The 14,788-nt window shown below is 37.2% G+C and overlaps 2 protein-coding genes across 3 annotated transcripts in view; one reads left to right on the top strand and one right to left on the bottom strand.

Annotated features, from left to right (window-relative positions):
* The window catches only part of LOC139142666 (protein eva-1 homolog C-like), a 66,263-nt gene extending 59,760 nt beyond the window's left edge, over positions 1 to 6,503 (bottom strand). For both annotated transcript variants that reach the window (XM_070712718.1, XM_070712717.1), the window contains exon 1: positions 5,870 to 6,503. Coding sequence is in view for 1 of the 2 variants with exons in the window: in XM_070712717.1 (XP_070568818.1) it covers positions 5,870 to 5,948 (79 nt within the window). In the remaining variant the exon portion in view is untranslated. The remainder of the gene's footprint in view (positions 1 to 5,869) is intronic.
* The window catches only part of LOC139142665 (zinc finger-containing ubiquitin peptidase 1-like), a 470,199-nt gene that overhangs the window by 114,225 nt on the left and 341,186 nt on the right, over positions 1 to 14,788 (top strand). The gene's annotated exons all lie outside the window — the stretch shown is intronic.

Below are 14,788 nucleotides of genomic sequence, written 5' to 3'. Positions count from 1 at the left end.
GTGTGTGTGTGTGTGTGTGTGTGTGTGTGTGTGTATATATATATATATATATATATATATATATATATATATATATATATATATATATATATATATATATATATATATATATATATATATATATATATATACCTTTACCTTGACAAAGAATGCAATGAACTAGACTGCACGATGTAAACTGTTAAACAGTTACAGCAAAGCCTCCTATTTATGTTTCACAACTACAGTGGATATTGTATACAACAGAAATTATTGCTCAGATGGCTGGGATTTTTTTACCCCTGAGTTTCAATCAGTGACTTCGAACTTATCTGAGACTGACATTCATCATAAAATCACTCCTTCAAAGCAGGTCTTGCATAGTATCATCAAATGTACACTCTAGCTTATCCGTAAACAGCATCAGAATAATTACAAACAACAACTGATGAACAATGTGTTGGAGCCCTCAGCTGTCAAGGGTGTTTTCATAGAAGCTGCCAGTTTTGGCCAAACTTGAAGTCACCTGCGATTGTAGCAATTCCAAGTAAACTTTCAGAAATGTCACATAAAGGTTTAGACATTCCAGCCATCTCAACGACAAAGAATGATAATTTCTCTCATATTTAAATATCTTTCTTTGCAATTCTACCAAACTTTTGGTCTTAAGGTTTTTTGTATTTTTGATCTACTGTTTCAAATATCTTAAATATATTCAAATGTATCTTCTTGATTGAGAAGTGGTCAGAAAAATTCAACAAGATCAAAAGGGATCATGAAAATCGATTCTGCTGAAAGCAGAAAGTGAAAGTTTGCCTTGCACATTTCTTTACTTCAAGGTTATCATCTTGCCAATGCTATAATTACGTAAATTAGATTAAAGTAATCATATTTTTCATTGTACAATAAACAAACACAGCAGGGGTGAACTTCCAGAGGTGAACTTGTTGACACTTTGGAGATGGACCCTAATTCCGACAATCTCATATTATGCAATTTGAGAAAAAAAGCTGCAGTGTTGCAGTTCTTCATCACTGAAGCTTTAACAGCTGTAATGGCAAGACACTTTGATATGATATTGAAGTCATATCAACATTGTGAACAGTGGTGATGGTACCAAAAAGTATTTTTGTAGGCAATGAGCAATTTGAGAATTTCTCATGTTTAAAATATTCAAAAGTTTAAAATATCTTGTGTTTTCACTTTACATGCATCACAAAAATACTTGGCATGATAGTAGCTCAGACGGTCAAACAAGAATGAAACAAAACTTGTGATAAAACTTGTAAATAGTGCTGTTAAAGTTTAACAGGTTTATCCTGAATCTTGTTTTAATAGTGATACAGTGTTTTGTATGCACTGGTCTACACAGGGAACTCTTAAAAATCAGTTTCCAAATCCGAGCACAGCTACTGACTTTCCATGGCATAGCATTTTTGTTTATTAAATAAACAAAAATGCTATTTATGCTGTACAATTACCAACACTCTAGAGAATACAAATTATTAATATAAAAGATTCAATACTAGGATTCGACAAAATGAGATTAATCAAATGTGAGTTATTATGTACAATCATCCATCTCTGGAGATTTTCCAAATCTTCACAGAAGATGCCTCACTGAGCAGGTTATTATTTCTCAGAAGTTTAATTCTATGATATCGTTGATTGGTAATTTCCTGTTATTTCTGAGCCACTTCCACACACTTTAAGACTGCATACAACATTATCCAACAGCCGATCTAGAAACAACTGTATGCAGACCATAAAAAACAACTTGCGTCATATCCTTGGGCAGTTCATTGCCCACAAATTTTACACATGAAAATTTTTTGTAAAAAGAGGTATTTTATTCTTGAAAAAAAGGATGAAATGAATTGTCACTTTAAATTATTTGCCTATTTTTCTCTTTTTTTCTTCCAAAAATCATTCCTTAGAGGAAAAAATTGCATTTCATGTGATATTATATTAGAAAATGTAGACATAACTACATATTGAAGTAAATGAAGTTTGGACCAAATACGATGATACAGTCATGGTTTTGTTGGGCATTGAGGAATTACTAGTTTTAGGACTTTGACTTTTCAATGTTATCTCCAGCCCTGAAATTACCAAGTAGTGATAAAACATGAAATATCATACTTGTTTACTTCCTCTGATCTATTTATACCTGCAAGAGAAACAGATACTGTACCATCCTGTTATGGAAATTTTTCAAAGAGGAAAGACACTACACTAGCAATAGGGCTGAAAACATTTGCCCCTTGCCGAGAGAGTTGCCCTACGGCAAGTAGTAATTTTACCTGTACAACAGTAGCAAAACATGCAATATGGCTGCCACTGCTGAACATATGTTAATAAGTGATAGAGAGCAAGTACATCCAAATACAAGGAACCATACCTGGCAAATAATTTCACCATTTATTCTTTTCATGCAGTATCCTGACTGGAAAAATATAAACACATCCTAAGGAAACCAGAAGAGACAATACAGCCATTTACATATTTGATCACTTACAACTTTCTTTTCTCTTATGAATGGCATCCTCTATCAAAGGCCTTTCAAATATTTCACACAAAAATACAATTGACTATTCAAAATCTGTGACCAAATGGAAATTTTAAAATCTGAGCTGTTATTTTAAATGTGGGCTGCTTATTTCCTTCCTGAATTCAAGGATTTCCTGAAAACATAAAGTTCACACAGAAAGTTGTGTGGAAATTAGATCTGCCTGGACCGTAAGAAACACACCACTTCAGATCTGGAGACTTTTAAATGATGCTAAAAATAGACTAATCCTCTCGCAATCTTGTTCTTTTCTGCACCTGTCGCAATTTTTCTTCCGAGAAGAAAATGATTGAAGCATTTTCAGTATCTGAGTGTTTCATCGCTACAAAAGTTCATCTTCTCGCCTTTAGAGAAATATGATACACTGAGTCAACACTTTCACATGGAAAAGTCAACTTCTGTCTTGAAACTCTCTCATTTTAATGATTTTTTTCCGTCTTTGCGAGAAGGTATTAATGATATTTTGTTTCTCATGCAAACTGGTTGTCAATTGTGAAATAGCAAGCTGAAATTTTTAGGATGATATGTTGATATGGTGGTACATCTAAATACTCTTGCCTTTGTAGAGGTGCCATTTACGATGAATAAATTAAAACATACCTCCTATCCCGGTCCCCCTAGAATGTTGCATAAAAGAACAGACCAACTATTTTTCAGTCTTGTCCAAGTTACTCATATTTTGCAAGTTGTTGACATTTTTCATCGGCACTGCACTTACACAACATCTGAAGTACAGCATCCCGGTGTCATATTGGTACTCACAAGCAAGGACAGAGAAGTGTTCTGACCATGATACCTGATAGACTTTGCACTGCATCATTCATACCTTTAGACAAACCATCATATCTGGCAAATTGTAAAAACTCATGGCAGAGACACAAAAGGGCCATAAAATGTTGCTTTGAGCTAGAAAATTCCGAAACAATCTTGTACCAAATTATTTTCATCTGAAGTCAGGGATATTGTCATTTTTATATTTATACAGATTTCTTTCAGATTGAGTGTCTGAAGCTTCATCATGTCAGTGACATGCAAATAAATTAATATTTTAAACTTAAATGTCAGGGTCTAATATAATAATTCAAATTTGAAACTTTTCATGACAACGCATTCTTTAATCCACAGACTAGCTGGCCATGCCTCAGACAAAAATTAGTTTTCCTGGGCAGACAATGAGCGCGACACTCTCTATTTTTTTAAATCTAATTTGCACATCTTATGTCAACATCATTGGCAAAGACAAAAGAAGAAAGGATCTATAGACTTGTTGAACTACACTGTACACGTGTCTGTTTGCCAATTTTTATCTATTGACCGTAATAATCTTCCACAAACTGAAACTTTTTTCCGTTCAAACTGAAATGTGTCTGAAGAAACACGTGGGCGTTTTCGATATGTTCAATAACCCTTGGTTTAAATCGCCAAGGTTTCACCTAAACAATTTCATTTTCAATGCCGCGTCACAATCAAATCAGGGGTTCTTCCTGTTCAGTGGCCAATTTCTTACACGATAGTTGTGTAATGACCTCGCGACCTTTGTTTCTGAGCGACTGTGATCCCATTGTTTTAATCCCATTAGAGCGGGGCTTCACTTTCAGCGTATATTCCACCGTATTCTGGCATAAAGAGACGGACGGAACGTTGAATTTCATCTACAAACTTGTCAAATTTTCCCTGCATATGAAAAACATCCCAAACATTTCTGGGAATGTGTTTTTGAAAGCAAGGTACTACGAAATGGCTCGCGTGCAGGAACCCTTTATCGACTCTCGCTTCGAGAACAAAACATACTCCAAGTTTATGAGAGATTTGGTAATTAACTGCCTCTGTTTCGGTCACAATCCTTGACTTCAGGCTTCTTTGTTTTCAAGCCTTCATCCCTTTTTCCTTGCTTGAGGCTCTCTTCACACGTTTCACCGATAAAACAACGTGCAATTATCAGCGTTGGATAAAAGGCCCGGCTTCTGAGGTACAAAGACTATCGATTTACCAGTTGTCAGTGAAAACCACTATTGAGTGTCTAATTTAACTGATAATTAATTTCATTATGATACCTCAAGATTATTAAACGAATTATCGATCCATTCAAGTTACTCCAAATAGCTTGCGCACCTGAAAATTCGACCTACTTTCAAAGCACCGGCACCACACAGTTAATTTTCTTCGTATTTTAGACAAATTCTCATACAATGTTGTAACACATGTTTCTAAATTTGCATAATCGCAAACGTGCTCGACTTCCTGCTGAAAACAGTTCAACCAATCTTCTGTATTCAGGAATTTTAATTAATTGGCCTAGAGCGAAAAAAATTCATATCATTAGCTGAATAACTTACATGTCGGTCAATTTTCTTGGAAACACATAATTTATTGGCTTGTAACTCTCCCCCATCCCCGAAAATTCGCTTTATGCCGGTTCTGATTACTATCCGCATATTACGTCTCCTCGGGAAAGTAAAGAGCTCTGACGAAAATACTTCACAACACCAGAGAGGTAGGAAGGGACAGAGATTCCTACCGCCTTGACTACATTTATTAGTGCTATCGGCACAACAGGTATTCGCTTGTTCAAACCATTGACCCAGTTTTAATAAGTTGTTAGGGACGATCAACTTGCCTCACCATGTAGACCCATGGATGTAAAAACTAGTCACTACAACTGACTTCGAATTCAACATGACATATTTATAAAACTAATATCACTACGTCCAAGAAAATGTGTTTTCTGCATTTGCAGCTGTGTTTCGCCTGTTAAAAGTATTTTAACGAAGTAACTTTCGGCGAGGTAATAAAAGAATTTGGTGTGAACCACTTTATGCATGCATTACTGCGTCCCCGAAATTTCGCATTGTTTCTCTGCTTCAGGTGTAAAAAAATGTTGGTCAACTTTCCACGAAGAATGAGGTGTGAGTCACTTAATTATAATCGCGGTACATGTAAACACCCGCTACAAAAAGTCGGCTTTTGTCAAAGTTATCGGGCAAATAATTTCTCTTTTGAAATGTAAACAATGAACAAGCTTCGGTAAACGTCGCCTCTCCAAAAATTCGCTCTCACTATTTCGGTGGTTCTTGTGGATATTAAAAGAATGCAGTAAGGAGACAATTAACTGCTGGGATCTTCATGCTGGGAAGCGAGGTCATTAGTCGAAAAACCGCAAAACCACAAGAACTACGCGCGGTTCGAGGACTGAATGAGGAAACACGGATACGATACAATAGATAGCGTGTGAGGTAATTGGCACGCAAATAGACTAAAGTAAACCAACGCACATGTATGTGTTCAAAAGCTTTCCGACGCTGAAAAACAACTTGAGCTCACCTGAGTCGGCCATGGCAGCTTGGAGAATAGTCAACGCAAGTCCGATAAAAGCTCTGAAGAAAACACATGATAAATCCATCTTTGTTTGCAAAAAGTTTAGTTCTCGTCTTCAGCGTAAACACCGTGCAGCGCTCCCAGTAATTAGTTACCCCCTAGTCCCCCACGTTGTCCAAAGCGCCCTGTTGGTTGTTGTGGTGTTTCGGGGCACGCTAGTAGTCGTAGTAGTAGATTGTAAAACGTGTTTGCAAAGCTCAGGCGCGATCGATGACAGCTTTGCAATCGCACTGTCTCAAGATCACCTCATGTCTGCTTGCTTGCACTGCGATTCAAAAGTTTTCCTGTAAAATATCGCTCCGGTACTTTCTTCATCTTTTTGTTGACGTTGACAAACCGATGTATACGATCCCGCTCACTTCGTACTATACGGTTCACTGAATGTACTTCGTAATGCGTCAGTCGGCACTCACGGTAGGTATTCACCGACAAAAACTGTGGGGGCGTGACTCCATTACAACTGCTAGCAGGCCGAGAGTCCAAAGTGTGCATTTGACTTCAGAGACCAAAAGACTTGTACAGCTTCCCGGGTAGCTCAGTAAACATTGCTTTGATGTTGCGCTCTTGCCGCACGCCAGATTGTGGCCAGCAAAGTCAAACTGAGCAGCAAAGTTAGAGCGCCCTCACTCTGCATGCCTGGATATTCGTTCATTTAGTCGAGTCACTTGGTTTGCTTTTCGAATATAATCCAATTTAATCTTTATAAATCTTCTTCTCCAGAACCCACGCACCATTTCATTTGAAATTTCACTTGCGCCATCCTTAGTGTGAGTACTTTCATATTTTGCAAAAATCATTTCAATCAGTCATGACTGGTTTGGCGGCCATATTGGTTTTTGTGAAAAATCTACGATTACCAGAGAATAATATTCAAAATTCTTCTTCTCCAGAACCACCGTAGCATTTGAACTGAAATTTTGTTCATATCATCCTAGTAATGTGAGTTCTATCAAGTTTGCAAAAGGCATACGGATCAGTCGCGTGGTTTAGCGGCCATATTGGATTTCACAAAAACCCTATACCACAAGATATTAAAAAATCTTCTTTACAAGAACCAAAAGACCATTTAAGCTCAAAATTTGCACATAGTATTATCAGTGCAAGTACTTTCAGTCATGGCAACCGCTTTTGCCCTGCCAACACGGCTTGCAGCTTTAATTTATTATTTATTTATGTATTTATTTATGCTTGATTGTATGTTTGTTTATTTTTTGTTTGTTTATATGTTTGTTTGTTTGGTTTTTTCTGGTTCCTCGTGGTGTAACTTGGCCTTTAGGCCTCAAGGCCATAACAGGAATGAATTTGTCCATATAATTCGAATTATGACATAACTTATTTAGAAAGAAAGTTACTCTTTCTACTAAAATATCTTGAGAAATGGCTAAAAAATCAAAGGTACAGGGAATCAATAGTACATTCACTTAGAAGCCCTTGTCTTGGCTCTCAAATTACTGTCACTCTTGTCTGTTCAACCACCTGTTGGGTTTTTTAATGAGAATTATTTTCTGGACACTGAAGCAATCAGTTTTTATGACTCTCCACTGGATTCATAGGTCAACACTCCTCTTCGAGTTGCTAAATTTAGGTACAACATACAAGTTTGCAACAATTTAGAACATTTCTGTCTGGGTCATGTCTGGGTCATGTCTTGGGTGGCTACAATCGGCGAAATCGGCGCAAAACGCAACATTGCGTCAACCGAAGCAAAATTTTGCTACGTGCCAGGGCGCCAAACTACGGTGGCCCCTACACGCCGCGGAACTCTTCTACTTTTGAATATAAACTCTAATTTTCTTGACAATATCTTTAATATTTGTAAGAGATTTTATTTCTCCACCGCAAACTTTTAATTTTGTATGGGCAATTTATCTAACATTATCTTAACTTTAACTTCTCGAAAGTATTTTTAGTTTTAACCATAAACAAAATATGTTTCTCAAAAGTATTTTTATTTTGTAAAACAAACGTAAATTTTTTTCAAGATAACAGACTCACCTACACGTCATGGAATTTATTACTTTTGAACATAAACTCATATTTCTGGGCAATATATTTAATATTTGTAAGAAATTTTATTGTTCCACAGCAAACTTTTATTCTGAACGGGGAAACTTTATTTTTGGGTTAAACTGTTTTTAAAAACTTTTAACAAAAACACTTTAACTTTTAAAAAATAACTGTAACTTTGAACAAAATATTTGTTTCTCAAAAACATTTTTATTTCGAATAGAAGTAAAAATTGTTCACAGCAAGAGTTTAAGTTCGTGTTCGTGTCGGCTACATAGACGATCTGCTCTCCGAGACAACCATGACGGACTTCATCGGCGATACGGGCACGCCAGCCCGGCCCTACCCTGCCTGCGTACGATGCTGTGTGTTGGGGCCGTATAACGCCGGGAACTCACAACATCGTACACAGGGCTACGGGCACGCGGGTCAGTTGCCACTTGTCTGAGTCCCCGAAGAACGGTTTTATGTTTGAGTGATTTGTCCTGACGGCAGACGGTGTGCGACGGGACTGCATTGGGTTCTTCATTAGCTCTGCATGGCATAGCCCTGCGTACAGGTTACGCAGGGATATATGCATGGCAGCCGGCAGGGCTGTGTGTTACCGGCGTTATACAGTCTCCCACCACATAACACCGGTAACACACAGCCAATATGTGTGATATTCATCTTTCTAAGAGGAGAAGCCAGATTTGTAATTTATAGAAACTGAAACTGAACCGAGCCCGCCAGATTTGACCACAGTCGCGGACTGGTTTTGACTTTCACGTGTGGTTTGCAGGGTCAAAAACGTGAAAGTCAACCAGCCCGTAAAAGGCATATCCCGTCCAAAAACACACAGCTGTGGACCCACAACTACTGTATTGAACAACGCTCGACTGTGGTCAAATCTGGCGGGCCAGGTTCAGTTTCAGTCGAAGACTCTATCAATTACGAATCTGGCTTATAGAAAAGATGACTATCACACAACATAACATTAACAACACAGCAACTGATGAAGGAATAGCTCTGCATGGCAGGGCTGTGTGTTACCGGCGTTATGTGGTGTGAGGCCGTATAATGCCGGTAACACACAGCCCATTCAGAGCTAATGAAGGAACCCAATGCGGTCCATCCCGTCGCACGTCTGCAGTCAGGACGAATCACTCAAACACAAAACCGTTCTTCGGGGACTCAGACAAGTGGCAACTGTTGAACTGACTCGTTAGCGTGCCCGTGCCCACAGCCCTGTGTACGATGCTGTGTGTTCCCGGCGTTATACGCGCCCAACACACAGCATCGTACGCAGGCAGGGTAGGGCCGGGCTAGCTGCAGTACAGTACGGCAAACCGTCCGACCCAAATAGTTGAAATACCCAGGTAAAACCTCGAGGTACTGTACTGTAGCTAGGGCCGGGAAGCGTGCCTGTATCGCTGATGAAGTAGGTCATGGTTGTCTCGGAGACTCTGGGTCATCAAACTTGGGTGTTGCATGGTGGGATACTTTAACTTCCGCCGCCGTTAAAATAAAGTTTTGCTCGTCGGAAAAATGTTTTACTCTTCCCCAAAATATGTTTACTCTCGCTAGAAAGAGTTTGCTATGCATTATAGGTAATTGCGCCCTCACATGAAATATTTCTCCTCTCAGAAATAAATTTCGCTCTGAAGAAAAGTAAGTTTGACTTTTTCATCCTTCCTTTTTCGTTCTTTCTCAGTTCAGTTTTACCAAATTCTTAAACCACACTCATATGTAGAAAATATATCTTGAAAGAATTAGTTTTGTTGTCTTCAGAAAATAATTTCTCGCCATTGAGAAAAAAGTTTTATTCTCTGTATTTCAATTTGCTCTGAGAAAATCTTTTTTCCATAAAGAAATTAATTTTACTCTTGGAAAAATAAAACTTTCTTTAAGAATTTAAGTTTTCTGCTCTAAAGACATAAGGTTATGTCATTTAAGTAACTCAGTTCGCGCTTAGCAAAAATCTTAAACTCTTGCTGTGAACAATTTTACTTCTTTTCGAATAAAAAACGCTTTTGAGAAACAAATATTTTGTTCAAAGTTAAAGTTATTTTTTAATAGTTAAAGTTTTTTTTGTTAAAAGTTTTTAAACATAGGGCCAAAGTCCCTGAAGCTACTATAGACATGGATACAAAATTAAGTATTTCCTTACTGTATGAATTATCTCACTAAGGTCATCCTACGGACAAGTAAACTAAATATTAAAGCTGTCTGACCAGCGGTTTTGAAAGAACAAGCAACTCAACATTTGACAGAGCTCTGTTGAGTTATGTAGAGAATAACCTTTTGTGACACATGTATTGATGAAGAAGGTGGATATCTTTGATTAACATTGTGAGTTCTTGGCAGGTATCGCAAGCTGGTAGATAAATACAATATCTCTCTTCGACAAATGATCACTGATGGCATTGGTGACATTGGGCCTTAGTTAGTGACCACTACCTATCTGACTTACAGATTGATATATGGCGGGTGCCACATGTGGGGCAGGATGCGCTTACTATTTTCGAAACACCTGACATCACTTCTTGGTCTTTTGGCCAGAGGTCCATATATCTTTCTTCCATGAATTTGACTTTGTTTGTACCGTCTATTTACTGTCTGTTCTGTGCTGTTTTGTGTCTATGTTTACAACTATTGTCTTACAAATTTTGACCTAGTGTTATTGGATTATGGATTGGTATGATTGCGATTATTCTGTTTAATAAGGTGAGACTGTACATACTCAGAGAAAGCACACTGAAGAGACAAAGGTTTGAAACTTAAGAAGTTCAAGGTCATCAAAGCATTATAAGGAATCATGTTACACTTTCATTGCACTGTTTACACAGATTGCATAATTGCTATAAATAGCACATGAGGAATCTTTATACAGCCCAGCTTTACCATAAAAACCCTATCACTTTGACCACTCTTTTAATTGACCACTCTATTTTTTCCTCAAAAAGTAATTTTATTTTATCCTTACCAAGTCAACCATAAATGGAAATTAGAACTTTCTCTATCTCTATCTCTATCTCTATTGACTATTTTGAGCAATTTCTTTTAGATAACATACAGGGCACAATAAATGACGGTTCAGAATATGTCAAAGTTGGGATTCAGGAAAGTTGCCTTTACATGTTTTAATCCTCCAAGATGGTAAGCATTTCACTATGAACTGTCAAAAAAAGTTGAACTTTCTGATAATTCTACACTAAAATTATTTTGGCTTTGATGATTTCCTAATTAATTCAATTATTTAAAATCATATTAATTATTTTTTTCTGGGTGAATTGATAGGGTTTATACAGTACAAGAATTACATACAATGTAAGTCAAATTTTGACCAAAAATGACAAAAAAATTCCTTAAAAATACAGATTTGCATATTTCATCACAATTTGAACAAGTCTAAGTTGGGTTACCCCTAGGGACCTGTATACCAAATAACAAAGCTGTCTGACCAGCGGTTATGAAGAAGAAGATTTTTTACCAAAAACACCTTTTTTGGCATTAATTTGCCTATTTTCAACAATATCAAAAAATTAAAAAAAATAGTTTCTCAAAATCGTATTTTTCATCTACACAACAAATATCAAATCAGTAAGTACTGCGGTTCTCAAGATATTTGAGTGGACGGACGCCTCACAAACGGACATACATACATACATACATACATACATACAGACTGACGACGGACGCCGGACGGATACCCATCCCAATAGCTTCTATAGACTATAGTCTATAGTAGCTAAAAACAGTTTACCCAAAAAAAAGTTTCCCCGTTCAGAAATAAAAGTTTGCTGCGGAGAAATAAAATTTCTTACAAATATTAAATATATTGTCAAGAAATATGAGTTTATGTTCAAAACTAATAAATTTCCATGACGTGTAGGGGAGTTTGTTATCTTGAAAAATTTTACTTTTGTTTTACAAAATAAAAAATACTTTTGAGAAACATATTTTATTTATGGTTAAAACTAAAAATACTTTCGAGAAGTTAAAGTTAAGATAATGTTAAGATAAAGTTGCCCATACAAAATTAAAAGTTTACGGTGGAGAAATAAAATCTCTTAAAAATATTAAAGATATTGTCAAGAAAAAATTAGAGTTTATATTCAAAAGTAATAGAGTTCCGTGGCGTGTAGGGGCCACCGCGCCAAACGGATTTGGATGATACTATGAATGATGGGGTTGGCAGCTTGGCAGTACATGGCGTATTTTTCAATGCAGCACAGAATAACAACTAAATTACTTGTCAACTTGACAGAAATAAGTGTGATGTAGGCTTAATGTTAAATAACAAGTTACAATTATCCCATGGAGCGTGTGATGTTCGACATACTAGTCATGTAATAAGGAACAATATTAATCTACCGATTTGCTTCTCCACTTTATAGGACAACTCGAGAAAATTTTAAAACAGTCGATCCTCGAAAATGTGATTTCAAATTTGTGTGTCAATCGATCAAATCTACCGTAATTTTGATTTGGTTCCCGACAACAAAATGGACGAGAAATGGGAGTCAGTTTGAACCGGCGAATTGTACTAAGCGAAATAGCGAAATGACGAAATCACGATTTTTTTTCAAATTGCACAATGAAGAAATAAAGATACTACACATAGAGAAATTACCTGCCACCTAGAGTATGCTGTAGGCCTATAATCGATGTTAAACCGAAATACCCGGGTGCACACTGCAATCTGCACAGTGGATTCCAAAACCCATGTGTATGCCGTGCAGGTTGGAAATTGATAAGAAAATCTGCTGAGTTTCATCTGAACAAAGTCAAATTCAGTGAATCTGCACATGTTTTGATTCTCAACATCGAAGTTTAGCACCGAAAGTACGATAAATTCGGCGAAATCGCGCGATCGCGAACCCGGAAGTTGACAGCGCACAAAACCACGTATACCTCGAGGCTTAGGGACAGACCATTAGATTTTGGGAGGGGATGGTCATGATCGGATTGTGAAAAAAACATTTTGTATAAACTGCAAATTTCAAATTTTTTTTTTATTTTCAAAAGAAATTAGATGTGCAAATTATTTTTCTGAGTCTTGCAGATTTATTTTACTCAATTGTGTTCTAAATATTTTGTTTATTTTGCAATGTAGTGTGAAGATATTTCCCCCAAACTTTCTGTTCTGAATTTTTTCCCTTTCTGACCACCCCTCCGAATATCTAAAGGTTTGTCCCTTAGATCTCTTGTGCCAAGATAAAATGTTTTGCGTATTTAAGCGTGCACGCGTACACGTAGCTTGGCAGGAGTATGTGATAAAACGGCGGCCGAACAAATAAACTAAACAGACAATTGTATCATCGCTAACCAGTGCATTTTATTTATGCTGCAAAACACATGCCAGTAATAAACTTGTTGTGGTCGAAATACTTTTCATGTGACAGAACATGACTTTAGTCAGTTTGGAAAAAAAACATGCTAGCTGTTTGTTCAATAACTCGAACCTGAATTTGATTCCGAGGCCAATTTCAGCGATGTTCAACATGGCGTTTTACATGTAATGTTGTACTAGTAAGAGTAGGAGACGATTATAAAGCATACTCTAGGTGGCAGGTGATTTCTCTGTGTGTACTTTCTTTATTTGTTTATTTTGCTATTTGGAAAAAAACGAAAATCATGATTTCGCCATTTCGTCATTTCTCCATTTCGCTATTTCGCGGAGTACAATTCGCCGTTTGAACCAGATGTGTACAAACAATGAAGACGTTTGGAAATGCGAAATTTGACTCTCCAAAAGGGTCAGCGTACGTGCTGGTCTGTCGTCGGCCAAAAAATGCATAGTATGTTTCAGAAACTCAATCGGTATACGTACTTTTTTTTTAACAAATCAAAGAAACGAATGAATTTAATAGAACTCGTAGTTTTCATTTTTCTGTTTGGCTTACACTGATTAGCGGAACGGAATGAGCGGAACGGAACGGAACGGAACGGAATAGCCACACAAAAAAGAAAAATAGTTTCTCTTAATTAGAGTCCATTTTTTTTCGTTCACTGAATTTTGGAGGGGAACAGCATGGAATTTCGGATCTAAAACAGAAATTTGGATTTAAATAAAATATCACTTTTCAAACCTTAAAGTAATGCATCTGTTTTTCGAAGTTTCTCTTGCCGTGATGAAAATCGTGAATAAGACTACTAATAAGAATTTTATTCCATAGAAACACACTTCGGGAACTGTGGTAGAACAAGTACAATAAATCAAACATTACACATATAATTAGGCAAGACTGCTCCCTAGACTGCTGCTGGGAATGAATAAGACTACTGGACTGAAGCTATAATTCAAATCTGAAACTACACCTGAATCCAAACCTCACCCTGAATATCGCATTTGCTGGAGGATGCTATGGCTACCATGAGGCATGTGAGATGGCGCACAGGCGTTCTGTTGAGTGGGTAGTTTTTAAAAATGTAGTTTTGCTACGTTCCGACGTTAAGGCTACGGAAGAGAACGTCCGAACGTAGCATAAACTACACTTTTACAAACTACCCACACAACAGAACGCCTGCGAGGTGGCGGTCTGTGTAATAATTCACCTCGATGGCATGGCGCCTAATTACATTTGGCGCGGAGGTGAAAAAAAAAGGGAGGCGGTGACAAATCGTAACTTCTAAAATAGATACATTGAATTGCATTGCTGATTGTTTGTTCATTGGCGCGGATGCCACTTCTTTTTCGTTTTCTGTTGCCAAGGGTCTGCAGACTTACGGGAGCTAGCACCAGTTGATTTGGGGGATTGTGAAAATGGAGGTGTAGACAATTTTTTTTCGCCAATTATGACAGCATTTTTTTTCAAAATCATGCTCGCGAAACAAATTATTTTCTGCACAACTGAAGGCAATGCAATATATTTC

Source organism: Ptychodera flava, chromosome 10, assembly GCF_041260155.1.
Source record: "Ptychodera flava strain L36383 chromosome 10, AS_Pfla_20210202, whole genome shotgun sequence".
Taxonomy (NCBI): Eukaryota; Metazoa; Hemichordata; class Enteropneusta; family Ptychoderidae; genus Ptychodera; species Ptychodera flava.
This window is presented reverse-complemented; position numbering and strand designations above follow the sequence as displayed.